The 16,052-nt window shown below is 46.7% G+C and overlaps 2 protein-coding genes across 2 annotated transcripts in view; both read right to left on the reverse strand.

The window, feature by feature from the left end:
- Positions 1–991: 991 nt before the first annotated feature.
- LOC135395816 (uncharacterized) lies at positions 992–1,753 on the reverse strand. The gene has a single exon (XM_064626906.1). The coding sequence runs from the start codon at positions 1,751–1,753 to the stop codon at positions 992–994; it is 762 nt and encodes a 253-aa protein (XP_064482976.1).
- A 13,166-nt stretch (positions 1,754–14,919) lies between these two features.
- Positions 14,920–16,052, reverse strand: part of LOC135394437 (transforming growth factor-beta-induced protein ig-h3-like) — a 79,975-nt gene continuing 78,842 nt past the window's right edge. The window contains exons 10-11 of the mRNA XM_064625175.1: positions 15,814–15,952; positions 14,920–15,205 (exon numbers count right to left, since the gene is read on the reverse strand). Of these exons, the coding sequence (XP_064481245.1) occupies positions 14,981–15,205; positions 15,814–15,952 (364 nt within the window). The 3' untranslated portion in view covers positions 14,920–14,980. The remainder of the gene's footprint in view (positions 15,206–15,813; positions 15,953–16,052) is intronic.

The raw sequence follows: 16,052 nt of genomic DNA on the forward strand, positions 1-16,052 counted from the left end.
AACGACCAGGCGCCAATACACCGCATTTCTTTCTCCTCCTCTCCCTCGAAAACGGTTATAATATGGAAGTTTCTTTTATGGTCTTTTTTCATCATTTGCAATGTGATAACACGTTTTTTCTTTTTTTTTTTTTTTACGGTGAGATCGGCGATGTCGAGGTTCCATGCTTGGCGATTTTCAGTGGAATCACCCCTCTCTAATCGAACACAGGCTACCATTGTCAATGACTCCCTTTCTGACTTCCTTCCTGTTGCTTCAGGCGTCCCACAGGGATCTATCCTCGGGCCCCTGCTATTTCTTATTTTCATTAATGATCTCCCGCATTCCATCTCATCCTCTATCAGGCTCTTCGCTGACGACTGTCTATTGTACCACCGCATACTGTCCTCCTCTGATCAATTAGCACTCCAGCAGGATCTTGTGTCTATCTTTAACTGGTGTGTTACTTGTGGTCTTCCTCTTAATGCTTCCAAGTGTTGTTATATTCCCTTTTCGCGCTCTAGGTCATCACTAACACATCTATATCACATAGGCCAGGATGTTATCCGTGAGTCTGATACTTACAAGTACTTGGGGCTTCATTTCTCCTCAAACTTCTCTTGGTCAGATCATATTCATACCATTGTTGGCGATGCAAATCGCAAGCTTGGCTTCATCCGTCGCCACCTTAGACTTGCTCCACCTGAGGTGAAACGTCTTGCATACCAAACACTAGTCAAGCCGAAGTTGGAATATGCAGGTAGCATCTGGGATCCTTATCAGTCAACACTTGTGGGCCTTCTCGAATCCATACAAAACCGGGCAGCTCGCTTTATTTTATCAGACTATTCTTTTCCGTCCAGTATTACATCTGTAGCGCGATCCAAGGAGGGACAACCGGGAGCCTCGGAAGGTCAATCGAAAGTGATTTATTCGCAGCGCACGGGGACCGTGCTAAGCTCGGTGCGCGGCGATGACGATGATGCTACATAGCCCCCCCGCTGGAGGAGAGCTATAGTCTCCAAGTGACTGTCTTGGGTGAAGGGCTGGATGGGGGATGCGAAGGTGGAGAGAAACTTGCCAAGGCTTCAGCAGAGACGTCCGGATTCAGAACATGGGCCGGCTTTAGTCTGTCGTTAGAGACAGTCTCCTCTCTGCCGTTGACCCTGATGATCGAGGTCTTGGGGGTTCTCGAGAGAACGGGATGAGGCCCAGTGTATGGCGGTTGCAGAGACCTGCGTACGGCGTCGGTCCGCAGGAACACGTGGGAGGAGTTCATGAGGTCGGGGCTGACGTAGGGAGACTGGGTGTGCCGCTCGCGAGGCGGGGAAGGTCGAAGGCAGCGGAAGGCTTGCTGCAGCTTAACGAGGTAGGCTGCCGAGTCACCTAGGGAAGGCGTGGTCTGGGAAGCGTAGAACTCCGACGGCAAGCGAAGCGTGGTGCCATAGACTAATTCGGCGGGGGAACAATTGAGTTCGGCATGCAGGGCCGTGCGGATGCCTAGAAGCGCGACCGGAAGCGAAGAAACCCATTCGGCTGTGTTTCCAATACACATGAGGGCGGCCTTCAGGGTGCGGTGGAAGCGTTCTACAAGGCCGTTAGTTGCAGGATGGTAGGATGTCGTCCGGAGACGCGAGCAGCCGAGGAGCTTCGTGAGGGCGTGAAAAAGGGCGGACTCGAATTGTCTTCCCCTGTCGGTGACGATCTCCGAGGGAACGCCGAAACGGCTGATCCATGTGCTGACGAAGGCAGCAGCCACCGAGTGGGCGGTCATGTCGGCAAGGGGAACGTTATAACCCGTGCGCTGCGAATAAATCACTTTCGATTGACCTTCCGAGGCTCCCTGTTGTCCCTCCTTGGATCGCGCTACACTGGTGACCCGAACGTGATTTATTCGCAGCGCACGGGGACCGTGCTAAGCTCGGTGCGCGGCGATGACGATGATGCTACACATCTTTAAAGGCCGCTATCAGTCTTCCCCCTTTTGCACACCGTAGGAAATACTATTGTCTGTGTTGATTTCATATATTCTACTGCAGCACAGCCATCCGACGAGGGTACATCACTATGGCCCACTGCATCTCCCCTAGGATCGATCATGCCCATAAAATCGACCACATTTCATGTCGTACATCCCATTTCCAATTTTCCTTCTTCCCCAAAACCATCACTGGTTGGAACAACCTTCCCCAGTCTATCGTAGTCGACTTTTCAGTTTTTCGCAGCCAGCTAGCTGCCACTTTTGGTATATAATTTTCCTACCATCATCTCATATTTTTTAACTCACAATGATTTCACAATGATGTTGTTTCTTATGTGTTCAGTTGCTTCTCCTGTTGTGTATTGTATATTTGTTGATGTAACCTCCACCTCACACAAGGCACCTTGAGGGCACGTGAGGTATTGTCATAAATAAATAAATAAATAAAATGCCATTGGGACAGTCGCGCACAGCCTTCCTCCTTGCCTTTCATGTTTCTTTTGAGAAAATGTGTCGCGAATAACACATCTGCCAACTTCTGGTCGCTATATTGGCACCAAAAACTGCGGTCTGTTTCGAAAACACAAGTTTATCAGTCATTAGATGCTGGCCGAAACAGTACGGGAATACCACCGGCTCGGTTCTTCCTGTAGGTGAGAGTGGTGAGCGGGTCATGAAGAGAAGTGACAGTGTTGGCGTCGTCATAACCAACAACAAGTTATGCACTACCGTTTCCACCGAAATGGTTCTCTCTTCGTTTCCATCCAGTCTGGCGGCTGCCCGCAACCTTTTGTGAGCTAAGTGTTTAGCTGGAATTCCTGTGTTACCATCAGGACCTCAATCGTACGCTAGAAATATGGGCAAGATTTATGCTGTACCTAAAGAGCACTCGAATGATGATCTCGTGCTCTACCTGAAAGACGCAGTGGTTATATGTACAAAGCGACAGGTTCGGCATTCCATGACAGAATATGGCGGTGATGTGTTCACCCCGTTACGCTGCGGCATCCTAACTTTTCAACACACAATCCCTCTTCCACACCGAATTGCCCTCGGATTTCAGACCTTCATCGTTCACGAATACGTAGAAGGCCCCATGCAGTGCTATAACTGTCAACGATTTGGCCATATTGCCGAGGTGCTACTAGGTGTGGCATATGCGCTGGGCCTCAACGCCAATCAGACTGTAACAATAAGAGAGAGCCAACGTGTGGTAACTGCAAATCCGCCATCCTGCGTGGTTCTCTTTATGTCCCGTGGAGACCGCCGCCACAGAAAGACATCAAGATCGGATACTACAGTAGTAGAGAGACGTATAGAAACAAGCCCCACGAGAAACTACGGCACCCCCTGCCCTGAACCCTGCGCGTATTGTTCCCTGCGCGACGCGTGTGGGGAGGGTTGTCCGCGCGCTTATCGGGGGGGGGGGGAGGGCTGCGCATGCGCTCATCGTAGCATATTTTTCAGCCTGGGCAGACTTCTTGGGCCGACTTCACATATTTTTACGATACAACAGGTGAGCGGTTTACATGCAGAGACATGCAAAGAAGGGTCATACACAAAAAGTACGAGTGAAAATATGTTTATTAATGTCATTCAAGTTGAGATATATTTATTAAAGCCAATAGTGCCGGGAATTGTGATGTCAATCAGGTGAAGGAGAAAACCCCAGCCGAAAAAACCTTCACCACCTGTAACAGGGCGGTTCTCGAGTGGAGGGTTGCTGTGGTGGGCGGAGCGTGACCGGAGGGCTGCGTGCATGCTTACCATTCACCCTGGGCTGACTTCTTTCACCATTTTCCTACTTGGGCCGATTTCCTTCCCGTGACAGGTAATGGACCGATGTATCAAGTCTCTAAATTTCAATGACCGATCCTTCTCCGGCAATTCTATCCATCGGGTGTTGAATTTGTATAGAGTGCAGTCGAGTAAAACCTATTTTATTTATTTTATTTATGGGAATACCTCAAATGCCCGCGAGGGGCGTTACATGAGGGGGGTGTGAACTAATAATACAATATTTGGTGGTCGGGTCTCATTCCATATGAGAATTCTTACACAAATTGTGGAATATTCGTTTCCTTAGCGATCATTGTTCTCAGTCTAGCCATGCTAAATGTAAAGTGTTTTTCATTGTGATGCGAAGAATTCATTATAATGATGACAGATTACAATTATTGTTTCATTTATACACTTGTTTATTTCGATAAAATACAATTCTATTTCAAACTCTGAAGTTTTCGTTTGTTGTCTTCATTGATGAATTCCGAAGACATTAAATAGTTTATTCTGATTATTGGGCGCTTGAATCCAGCGTTGATTAACGCAGGCGCTATGTTGTCGCCGTGTTTGTATTGCTTCAACAACTTGCACTTTGTCGCGATGAACTTGCACAGTCTCTTATTGATGTTTCCTTTCTTTGTATGAAGGTTCTTGAATGGCGTACAAGAGAGTATTAGATGAAAATCGTCCGGTGGTCCACCGCAATTGATATGTTTGTTGAGTTTCAACAGGTGATAATACATCAGACCTTGCACGAGAATATTGAACTTCTGTTGATTCGACATCGTTGCAGAGACTGGTAGAAGAAAATAATTGCGTTGCTGTGGTAGTGGAATATATCACGTGATAATATTTTATGTACTTTCCATCTCAGATATGTGTAATTTCAACAAATCCGTAGTGAATCGTGCGATATAGACCGCTTGTATATGATAATTTGATCCGACTGCTTTCTTGATGTACGCAATGCCCATTGCAATGATTACAATTACATCTGGTCTAGTGTATTTCAATTCTTCGTTGCCAAACCTCAAAAACTCCGCCATCAATCCCAATGGCCCTTCTGACGTTGATGTGCAGATATTTTTATAAGTATTGTAGGTTCGGCATATAAATTCTTGCAGTTCTGTAGTTTGTACCATATCTGCGAATACGACCATGTCTAGGACGTATTGAAATGCATCGATAATGAAATCGTTTCGCGGCTCCTCCTTTTCGAAGCAGTTTTTTATCACATCTTCCCATGACTTATGGTATCGAGTACAAAATCTGTCCATCTTTTCAATGTAGAGCAATTGTCTCTTCTGTTTTCAAGCGCACATCTACACTTAATTAAAAGCATATCTATGTTTATTTTATTGATTAAAATTTTATTATCTGGTTTAGAATGCTATAATCTCCACCTGTCGTGATAATCATTGTTTTGATTTTGTTTCAAGTATTCACTCGATTGATATTCTATGAGTTGTGAACTTACCGCTCGAGATAATTATTGTCTTGTATTTGTTCCAATTGTTCACTCGCATGACATAAGTAAGTACCTCTAAGATGGGAATGCCTCATAACTCTGAGTTGCATTTCACATTTCATATTGCTGTGTGGTTCATTAGAAATTTCTGTTGCAAGATATTACAAAAATTGATGTAATTAAATTTGTTTCTCTTTTTGATTGAGTATCGTTGCTACCAATTAATAATTTGGACTTTCTCTACATCTTCAATAACAATATCGCATCTCTATAAACTTAGCCGACTTGTCAACCACTTTGACGAAAGATTTCCGTTTCATGGAAAGGATGCGAAAAGATAGTGACCCCAGCGAGTGATATCGACATCTATTTGCGCTGCACAATAAAATATATCGCCTTTGAACTCTCTTATCTGACCTCTAGAGCGCCCCGTTTGCTGGACGAAGTAATATAGCCCCTGACCCTTTGAGTGATAAAGCATGCGCTGTGCTATGGTCACATAGATAGAGACATAAAGTCTCCTGGCTTTGAGGAAAAGAGTGAAAACCGTGCATATTTCCTATGTTTTGGATACCTCCATCAAGGTTCGCAGTGTTTGTTAGAATGAAAATTGTATATTGATCGATTTTATGATGGTTCAATGATAGATTATTTTCCTCTGTTGATGTTTACGTGTCGCCGCGTATTCCTTTGTTCTTCAGCGTTAAGCCTGTGCTATTTCGCCTTTGATAGATTGATTAGCTATTATTTCTCTATGCGTTGGATGGTGCGCAGGTTTTGGCTCTCTATTAATTGTAGCTGTTGATTGTGTTGTTTCTCGTTATTTCCTTACGTCTATGCTATTCACTTAATAAGAAATTAAAAGTTGAGTAATGTTGGAATATGAAACTGAGATTCCCTATTGCGCTCGAAATGTTATGACAGATATTCACGCTATTGCATTGATGGTTCTCACGTATAGGAATATTAATTTTCTGATGAGTTTGATTTTCTGAATGATAGATTACTATGTTGTTTTGATTAAGAATGACTTCTTTGTAGTGGTGTAGATTTTATTTCCTCTTGTGTTCTTGTCGTTCATATTCCATGGTCTTCCATACATCTATCGGCACCCGTCTTCAACAAATCAGGGTATATATCATTAGATCTGGTTGTTGGCTAGAAGCGTGCTATGTGATGAAGTTCATTTTTAACATGTATATTTTCTGATGAGTTTGACAAATGTATTGGTATAGATTTTATTTCCTCTTGTGTTCTTGTCGTTCGTGTTCTGCTTGTTGGCTGGGAGTGTGCTATGTGTTGAAGTTCATTTTTAACATGTCTATTTTCTGATGAGTTTGACAAATGTATTGGTATAGATTTTATTTCCTCTTGTGTTCGTGTCGTTCTTTGTTCTGTTTGTTGGCTAGGAGTGTGCTATGTGGTGAAGTGGAATATCTTCTTTGTATTGGTATAGATTTTATTTCCTCTTGTGTTCGTGTCGTTCTTTGTTCTGCTTGTTGGCTCGGAGCGTGATATGTGGTGAAGTGGAATATCTTTGTATTGGTATAGATTTTATTTCCTCTTGTGTTCGTGTCGTTCTTTGTTCTGTTTGTTGGCTTGGAGTGTGCTATGTGGTGAAGTAGAATATCTTCTTTGTATTGGTATAGATTTTATTTCCTCTTGTGTTCGTGTCGTTCTTTGTTCTGTTTGTTGGCTTGGAGCGTGCTATGTGGTGAAGTTCATTTTTAACATGTCTATTTCCTGATGAGTTTGATTTTTTCATTTTCTGAATGATAGATTACTATGTTGTTTTGATTAACCAATGTAGTGGTATAGATTTTATTTCCTCTTGTGTTCGTGTCCCATAGTCCTCCAGAGTCTCTGCTGTTCACATTTAACTGCATACAACTATCAGAACTTCCCGCTATTGCACTGATGGTTCTCACGTATAGGAATATTAGACGTGTTATAATACAATTTGTAATTTTGATTGTAATCGTATTGATTAAGAATATCTTCTTTGATTAAATGCACTATCACTTCTGATTCATTGAAAACTTCCACTAATAAAAAATATTGTGTTTGATTTGTGATATCTATTCAATGCTAGTGTATCATACCTGTAATAAGTATTGTTACGTGTATTGTGTTCCTTCTATTTCAGATTTTTGGCTAAGTTTTTCCCATTCACGCGGAGTCATAACATAATTCCTAATGACTTTAATAAATATATTTTCACTTGTACCTTTGTGTATGGCTATCCTTTGCATGTAAACTGCACACCTGTTGTAGCTGGAAAAATATGTGAAGTCGGCGGTCCAGGCTGAAAAATGATGAAAGTCGGCGGCCCAGACTGAAAAATGACGAAAGTCGGGGGCCCAGGCTGAATGGTAAACGCACACGCAGCCCTCCGGCCACGCGACGCCCAAGTAGGAAAATTGTGAAAGAAGTCAGCCCAGGGTGAATAGTAAGCATGCACGCAGCCCTCCGGCCACGCTCCGCCCACCACAGCAGCCCTCCGGTCACGCTCCGCCCACCTGTCACGGGAAGGATATCGGCCCAAGTAGGAAAATGGTGAAAGAAGTCAGCCCAGGGTGAATGGTAAGCATGCACGCAGCCCTCCGGTCACGCTCCGCCCACCACAGCAACCCTCCACTCGAGAACCGCCCTGTTACAGGTGGTGAAGGTTTTTTCGGCTGGGGTTTTCTCCTTCACCTGATTGACATCACAATTCCCGGCACTATTGGCTTTAATAAATATATCTCAACTTGAATGACATTAATAAACATATTTTCACTCGTACTTTTTGTGTATGACCCTTCTTTGCATGTCTCTGCATGTAAACCGCTCACCTGTTGTATCGTAAAAATATGTGAAGTCGGCCCAAGAAGTCTGCCCAGGCTGAAAAATATGCTGCGATGAGCGCATGCGCAGCCCTCCCCCACCGATAAGCGCGCGGAAAACCCTCCCCACACGCGCCGCACAGGGAAAAATACGCGCAGGGTTCAGGGCAGGGGGTGCCGTAGTTTCTCATGGGGCTTGTTTCTATACGTCTCTCTACTACTTACTACGACTTCCGTCTGACGCTCTCAAGGGCGGTACTGCCACCGTCACGTCTGGTACAAATGAACACGACTTTCCCGCACTCCCACCTCGGTCGGCACAAGGCGAACGAAGGTTGCAGAACACCATCGCGGCCAAACCCATCAGAAGCAGCCACCAAACACACCCTGCAGGGTGTGGTCCATCAAGTCATCATGGTCCATCAAGGCAGATTACACGCACTTACACCGGCGTGACAGATCCAGCAAGCGTGAGAAGACAGCTACCACCATCAACCACCGAAGCTGTGCCTTCTCTGCGGTACTCGCGGCAGTCAAGACAATTGTCTCTGCATTTCCTGGTGTGTCGCAACTGCCCGACGTTGGAGTGCTTCTGGCATTGGAGGCATTATCTTTACCTCAGCATGATGGAATTGTATAGAATGGCTATAGCGATGCACTGCAATCCTCGCAGCCTACGTAACAAGCTCCCTGATTTTAAATCTCATCTTCAAAAGTACAAGTTCCCTTTCATAGCTGTATACGAACATAGCATAGATGCTGCACATCGCGTTAATGGATATACAGTCTATCGATCTCATCAATCCTCTGAGAGCAGAACAGCGTCACACGTTCGTAATGGCCTCGTTGCTGCGCCCATAGGGTCAGTCACCTGCAAGATCCATCTTGGGCACATGCTGTTAACAGTCGTCAGTATCTATCTGCGTCCCGCGGTACAGGTTCCGTGGACTGAACGCGAACGTTCAATTCAATTCACAGGAATCCCGAGCTCTCGTGCTGGGTGATTGCAATGCTCACGGGGGAGCCGTAGGACGGACGGACGGACAGGGAATGAGGTTGTTGGAAGCAATGGAGACTGCTCACATATGCCTACTAAACAACCAACAGCCAACTTATATGCGCTCACCAACGTCACTCGATGTACTGGATCTTTCGTGGTGCTTAACAGACATAATTCGCCACTTGTCATGCGCTACCGATGTCGACACCCGAGGTGGTGGCCACTTTCCCCTGTATATTTCGCACGATAGACTGCCTCTCTCACACATTACTGGACTGATTACTTTGACGAACTGGAGACTCTTTCGTGCCGGCCTCCGAACATCTGTGCACACCGATATGTCCCCAGATGTCCTCTCGCAAGCCATTCGTTGCGCCATTCAGGACGCGCTGGTCCTCTCTAAAGGAGTAACAGGTAACGTTGGTCGTTCTCCAGCAATTAACCACTTTAGGGCATTACGTCGCCGAGCAGAGAGAACGGCTCGCCGAACTGGGCATGTTCCTGACCTCTGTAGCATACCGCCGGATGAAAGTTGAAGTAACACGAGAACTTAAGAAAGAAGACCGGAAGCCCGGTTTGGTGAACATCTTTCACCGTTTGACCCGGCCACAAATATCTGGTGGATAATTCGAGCTCTGAAGGATGCGCCCTCGCAAAGGAATCCTCTCACGGCATTGGCTACCGTTAAGGGTGTAGACGAAAACGCGCTAGCGTCAGATTTCTCCGTCGTCCTAACGACTCCCGCGGCTACCTCGACGACTGCGGTACACAGCACTTTTGTCCAGAGCTTGGCGACAGAAATTCACCAAGACTGGCCCCGACCACCGGAGGTTCTGGACCGCGACTTCACTCTAATCGAGCTGAAGACAGCGTTGAAACTTGTGAATGTGGTATATTTCAGACCGACCAGATAAAATCACCTATGACGCACTGCCAAACCTTGACGGGCGGTCACTCCAAGCTCTCCTTCACGTTTATACTACGTCTTGGCGACAAGGATCCCTACCACCTACCTGGAAGGAGGCATGAGTTGCTTCCATCCTGAAACCAGGCAAACCCCCAAATGCCCTATCCTCCTTTCGCGCTGTGAGCCTGACAAGCTGTATGGGAAAACTGATAGAGAGAATGGTTTTGCATCACCTCGACTGGTGGCTCGAAAAGCAAGGTGTGTTCCCTCAAGAAATCGCTGGATTTCATCGCCACCGAAGCTCCATGGATCCACTTCAGTCCAACATGCTCGTGCTCATCGGCGGATCGTCGTATCGGTTTTCCTGGACATCAAGCGCGCATATGATACCGTCTCGCATATTTGTGTGCTCCACGCCCTGTGGGTTTTTTGAGTATCAGATCGACTCTTCAGCTGGCTCCACGATTTCCTTACCGACCGAACTGTCGCTGTCCGCACATCCCACGGCCAAAGCCCTAAGCATCCTGTTCATCAAGGCGTACCCCAAGGAAGCATTCTGAGCCCTACACTTTTAATGTGGTAATGGCAGGCCTAAAATCGATAATTCTTCGCAAAGTAGCATTCTCTGTATATGCCGATAATGTTGCCCTTTGGACAGTAGGCAAGTCACGACCAGCCATTCAGCGCCGTTTGCAGCTTGTCCATCTGCACCTCACGCGACTTGGAATGGACCTTTCGCACGAAAAGTGCGTCGAACTCCCTTTCACTCTATGAGAAATGGCTATGAGAAATTTCCCTCTTTTGGTTGGTGCAAAGAAGCTCGAGTCTGTACGTTCCCATCGCTACCTTGGTGTGGTCCTGGACTCGAACCTACGCTGGGCTCGCCACATTAAGCACCTCGAAGACAAGGTGCAGCGATGGCTTGCTGTAATTCAACATCTTTCTGGCTTAGGAAGGGGCTGTGATCAGCGCTCCCTTCTAGCCGTTCACGCGGCTTTGGTGAGGGCGACTGTGCTTCACAGCCTACCAATCTTGCACAGGATTTCTACGACGTCGTTAAACACCCTTCGGACCCTGTTTGCCCGAAGCCTTCGTCGCTGCCTTGGAGTTCTAAGAATGGCTGAAACACGGCAAGTCCTAGCTGAACCTGGTGAACTCCCGGTGGAGGTTCTCCGTGAGCGTGAAACGGCTCGACACTTCCTACGTTTGCGTGCGCACATTCCCCGTCACACACTCCTCAAGAAAATTCAATACCGTCCTGAAAGTGATTTCCATAGCGTAGCGCAGAGGACCCGCCAGGCACTCACTGGCTTCATAGCTACCGCCGGACGCCCCCAGGTCTCAGCCTGTGCCACCTACCTTCGTACGTCTTTCGGACCTCCAAGACCGAAGAGATCAGGTTCCCCCTCAAGTCCTTCGAGCCCATTTTTATGCTCTGGTAGACGCGAAGCCGCAGCATACAGCGATGGCGCATCTCGAAATGGCAAGTCCGCCTCGGCATTCGTCATTCCATCCGAAGGCGTAGTGGAAGGACGTCGCCTTTCGCTTCAAACCTATGTCATCCACAGCTGCGGAACGCTATGCATTACTTTTCTTTCTGCAGCACATCGTTCACTTTACCCTACTGGAATGGGTCGTATTCACTGACTCAACATCTGCGCTGCAAGCAATTGAAAATTCTGGCATCAGAGGCTTATCCGCACCGTTGGTGATAGATGTGTTAATGGCTTACAAACTTTTCTACGAAGCAGGGCACAGGCTGGTTCTCCAATGGGTTCCAGCTCATTGCGGTGTCGAAGGGAATGAACAAACCGACAGCGCCGCAGCAGCAGCTCTCTCGTCTCGGAGATGGACTCGTGTTGCGCTGCTGAGAGGAAATCGTCGGTCCGTACTTCGACGCTTGGTGACTCAACTGGCTACCCGCCAATGGACCGCTGACATTCTCCCCCCAGCCATGCTGAGCAGAGTTGATCCAGCGCTCGCTTTACGCAAGCCTTGACATACCTCTCGTCAAGATGCCGCGTTAGTTTATGGAATGCGCCTCTATGTGGCTTTTACAGTGCAGTGGCGTTACCGCTTGAGGTAAGTTTACTCTCGCCACTGCAGTCACTGCGGTGCTGTAGAAGATCTAGAGCACCTTCTTCTCCATTGCCCACACTACCAACCTTCCCGAACCGTACTCTCCGGATCCATTAACGTGCAAGATTCTCGCCCTCCCCCACTCTCTCTCTCTCTCACAAAATTGCTTGGTCCCTGGTCACATAGAGCCCACCAACGTTCTGCCCTCAAAGCTCTTTTCACCTTTCTGGATACCAAAGGACTTCGATCCTTATTGTGATGGGGCTCATTATTTCATTCCCCGCGTCACCAGCAGCAATGGGGTAGAGCATCGCCCCTGACGATGAAACCCCCCATTCATGATCTTGTAACAAAAGCTGTTGTTCTTCAAGTTTAACAGTGACTGACTTTTGGCAAACGTTGTCGTTAGCGGCTTGTCACATGTGTGGAGGCTTTCAGAGAGTAACTACGGTAACGGTAGGACAGACGCTACGCGACGTTACGGCAGCGTAGCGGAAATAAACTGCCCTAGAATGGTGGTTTATTATCTAAGGGTAGCGCCCGAATCCCATTTTGGGAACATACTAAGTAATTTGTTGGAGCACGGTTCTGAGCCACAGTTTAATGTTTAAAGAAAGTTGCCAGACGAGACCGTTGTTGTGCGTCTGTAGCCATGGGAGTACCAAGAGGAGGGCTAGGGGTTCGTGCCCCCACCTGGAACTTGAAGGTCACCCGAGAAAATTCCGCATGGGCTCTTTATTCATAGGTCGTTGTGATTTTATTTATATTTATTTATTTATTCATTCCGAGTTACACATAACACATAGGAACTACAAGAGGCCCGTCTATGCCAAGCGGCTTGTGGCCGCTCAATTACCGAGATGGCATAACAATATGGACCTGTGAACGCCAGCGCGGTCCGAAGCTTTCGTCTCCAGGAAAAGAGGTGAGGGGGATGCACGCTTTATCGCCCCGCAAGCAATTTGCCCCCCCCCCCCGCCGGTAAAAATCCCGGGAACGACCACGCTATGTGCAGGAGACGTACCAAAATACTGGGAACGTTTACGGCCTCTGTACGAAAAGTCTACACACTCGTCTCCTTCAACGTAACAGGAATTACTCACTTGGCAGATATACCGTAGGCGGTGAGTTCTCAACATACCGGAGGGGGCTGGGGCACAAAGCCCCCCCCCCCCCTTCCCGGCGCAAACGCTTCAGGTTTCGGGAGTCCTTCCATGCACCGATGTCGGGAATAGTGTCTGGAGGCAGGAACACGTGTCAAAAGGCTTTTCTTTTTTTTTTCAAGATTTGGCATGCGATTTATAGAATATCCCTCGAAACGTTCCTTTTGAGTGTTAGCTGGGTGGCTGCATGGAGGGTGCCTGCCCCCCTCTTGGAGTAGTTCTTGGGGGTTTGGGGGAGGCGTCAGGCCCCTCAAGCCCCCCACGCAGTCGGCGCCTATAGACGACCTGAGCCACTACATCATCGACTATACGTAACGCCGGCGTGCAAAGCATACTGGTGGGCACTATCAGCTTTTTCAGCCTATAAGTCTACTCATTTTTCCCGCTTCTTGCCCTCCACAGCAAAATATAACCTGGAACTGGTCTTCTAGTGGCGTCACATGTTTGTAGACAGAGGCGCGAGCTACGTCTGCATATTTTTCTTTCTATATCCATCCATCCATCTACCTGGAGTTTCCACAGCAGCCTGGGCCATTCATTTCCTGCTTCTTGTAAGGTTTGTTTGTTTGTTTGTAAGAAAAAAAAACAAGGAGAAATTGAACTCGTCTCCCGACTTGTTCTGCTACTCCTTGTAAGGTTTTGCTGCTTCGATGATTCAGTTTTATGTCGCAGCTTGGTTTCGGCCAGTTCTAATAAATCGAGTGGCATCGAGTGGTGTAAAAATGGCATTTTTTAATAAACATAACCACGTGCTTAAACACGATGGAAATCATTAAGTTCTGATGAACGTTTTGATTCACACGTAGAGACGGAGCGCTGAGTGGTTTCCAGTGGTTTCCAGAACCAGCGAAGTGGTTTCTGCAAAATTTTTCTATGTTTTTTCACACAGAAAATTTTTGCAGAAACCACTTTGCTGGTTCTATACAATATGCGAAGCATCGTGTATGAAGACTCACGACGTCACGTAGAAGAAGAGGCCAGATTTTGCTACGATGCCAGATAGCCACATCGCAACTCATGACGCAGCTCACTATGAATACAAGGACGCAATCGCGCCGGCACCACAGATGCGACGCTCTTGAAATTCTTTGCATTATTACCGACCTTGTGACCGTCGTGCTTCAGTATTGGGTTGAGTATACGAGTTTCTCTCTTTGGCCAGAACGGTGTATTGAAGCGACAGACACACTTGGTCTTGTCCCGTCGCCATGCGCCGTTTCCCGTCGAGGAGCTCCTCTTGTGTGGGTGATGGCCGCTTTCGAGGACCCATCTCATCTGACACAACGTGTGCATCAAGGTCGGGTTTTATAAACTGTTTATTATAAACGGTTTACGACGCTATCATTGACGTCAGCGCTACTGCAGCGCCCCACCTAGAAATCGGTTTTGCATTGGTCTGGGTGCGAATGTGAACGAGTGCGTACTACCGCTCCGTGTACGCGCGGCGCGGGTATAGCTCCTTGCGCCGCTGGCAATCGGGTGCGATTGCGAAGGAGTGCGTACTGGCGCTCCGTTTACACGCGCCGCGTGTGTACCTCCTAGTTATGTTAGGAGGTCAGAACACGTACCACTTTTTCGGTGTTAGTAGCTAAAGAATGCTTCGCGTTAAAACGCATATAGGAAACGTCAATATTAATGCACAAATGTTGCGCACGCGCGCTATCTCGGTTTTATATGAGTCCCAAAATCCCGAAATTCCCAAAATCCCGAATAAATGACCCGGGATTCCCAACACTACGTACATTGTCATTTTGATACATGAAGTTTTTAATTATAACAAGCATGAGCAACAAGGGCTACAGTGGAGGCATGAGGACTTGATCTATGCAGTGGACAATGCCGTCTCTTCCAAGAAGGTCTTTCTTGACAATATGGGCTCTGTTGACAGTGATATGATCATTATGAGCACGGTGCCTCACTCTCAGGGTCTGTGATTGCTCTGACTGCAGGTCATATGCCAGAGTTGGAGATCTGAAAGATCCTGTTGATATTATGCCGTCGACTATGTGATTGCGAAGGATCTGTGGAAGAAATTATGTCGGAAGAAATCAAGATCAAGAATATATTTCAAATGGGAATAAAGACGAGTTTGAAAATTACAAATGGGTACATTAGCATTTTTAATTCGTAATAAGGCATAAAAAACTGAAATGTAAATTATAGACGCATATACTGCGGTTTATTTACCCGGTATACTGTGTGATGTGATAAACCGATTGCTAGGTCACCACACATTGCACTATGCTCGCCAGCTCCATTAGAATGAGTCGATCTCACAAAAATATGACATATGCTTATTTAAAGCACTGTATGCCGCTTGATCATTATCAGAACAGGCGTACGGAACTCATGTGCGGAGCCGTTTGCTATCTCACCCTTTTCTTGCTGAATGAAAGAAAGCTTAATTCATTTATCAACCAGAGACTCAGATGTGTCAATGTATCGTTACACAGCGACATAAGTTTTAGTGTATGTCCTATTTTCCCTTTTTCCCCCGGTTCCCGGACAGCACGATGTCACGGTGCGTAAGTGCATTGAACGTATACAATACGTAACATACATTAGAGAAATTCGAGTTCGTATTCGGATATAAAAAAACTCTGATATCGGAGAACCGTTTCGTACTTGCCTTCTGTAAAGTCTCCGTGTTATTTAGATGACCAGCGTAGCGTTGGAAGGCGTCGTTAGTGGGGGCAAATATTGTGTGCGTAGTAATGTTTCCAAGAAGCTGCATTCCTGCAGCCCGTTTCAGTGCTTCTGTGAAAAGACTGGAAGTATACGAGATAAATATACGACCGATTTCATCGACATAGTGTTACCCATCGTAACGTTTATTTAACAAACACACCGTTTTACTTGAAAAAGTCG

This window comes from Ornithodoros turicata, chromosome 5 (assembly GCF_037126465.1).
Source record: "Ornithodoros turicata isolate Travis chromosome 5, ASM3712646v1, whole genome shotgun sequence".
Classification (NCBI taxonomy): domain Eukaryota; kingdom Metazoa; phylum Arthropoda; class Arachnida; order Ixodida; family Argasidae; genus Ornithodoros; species Ornithodoros turicata.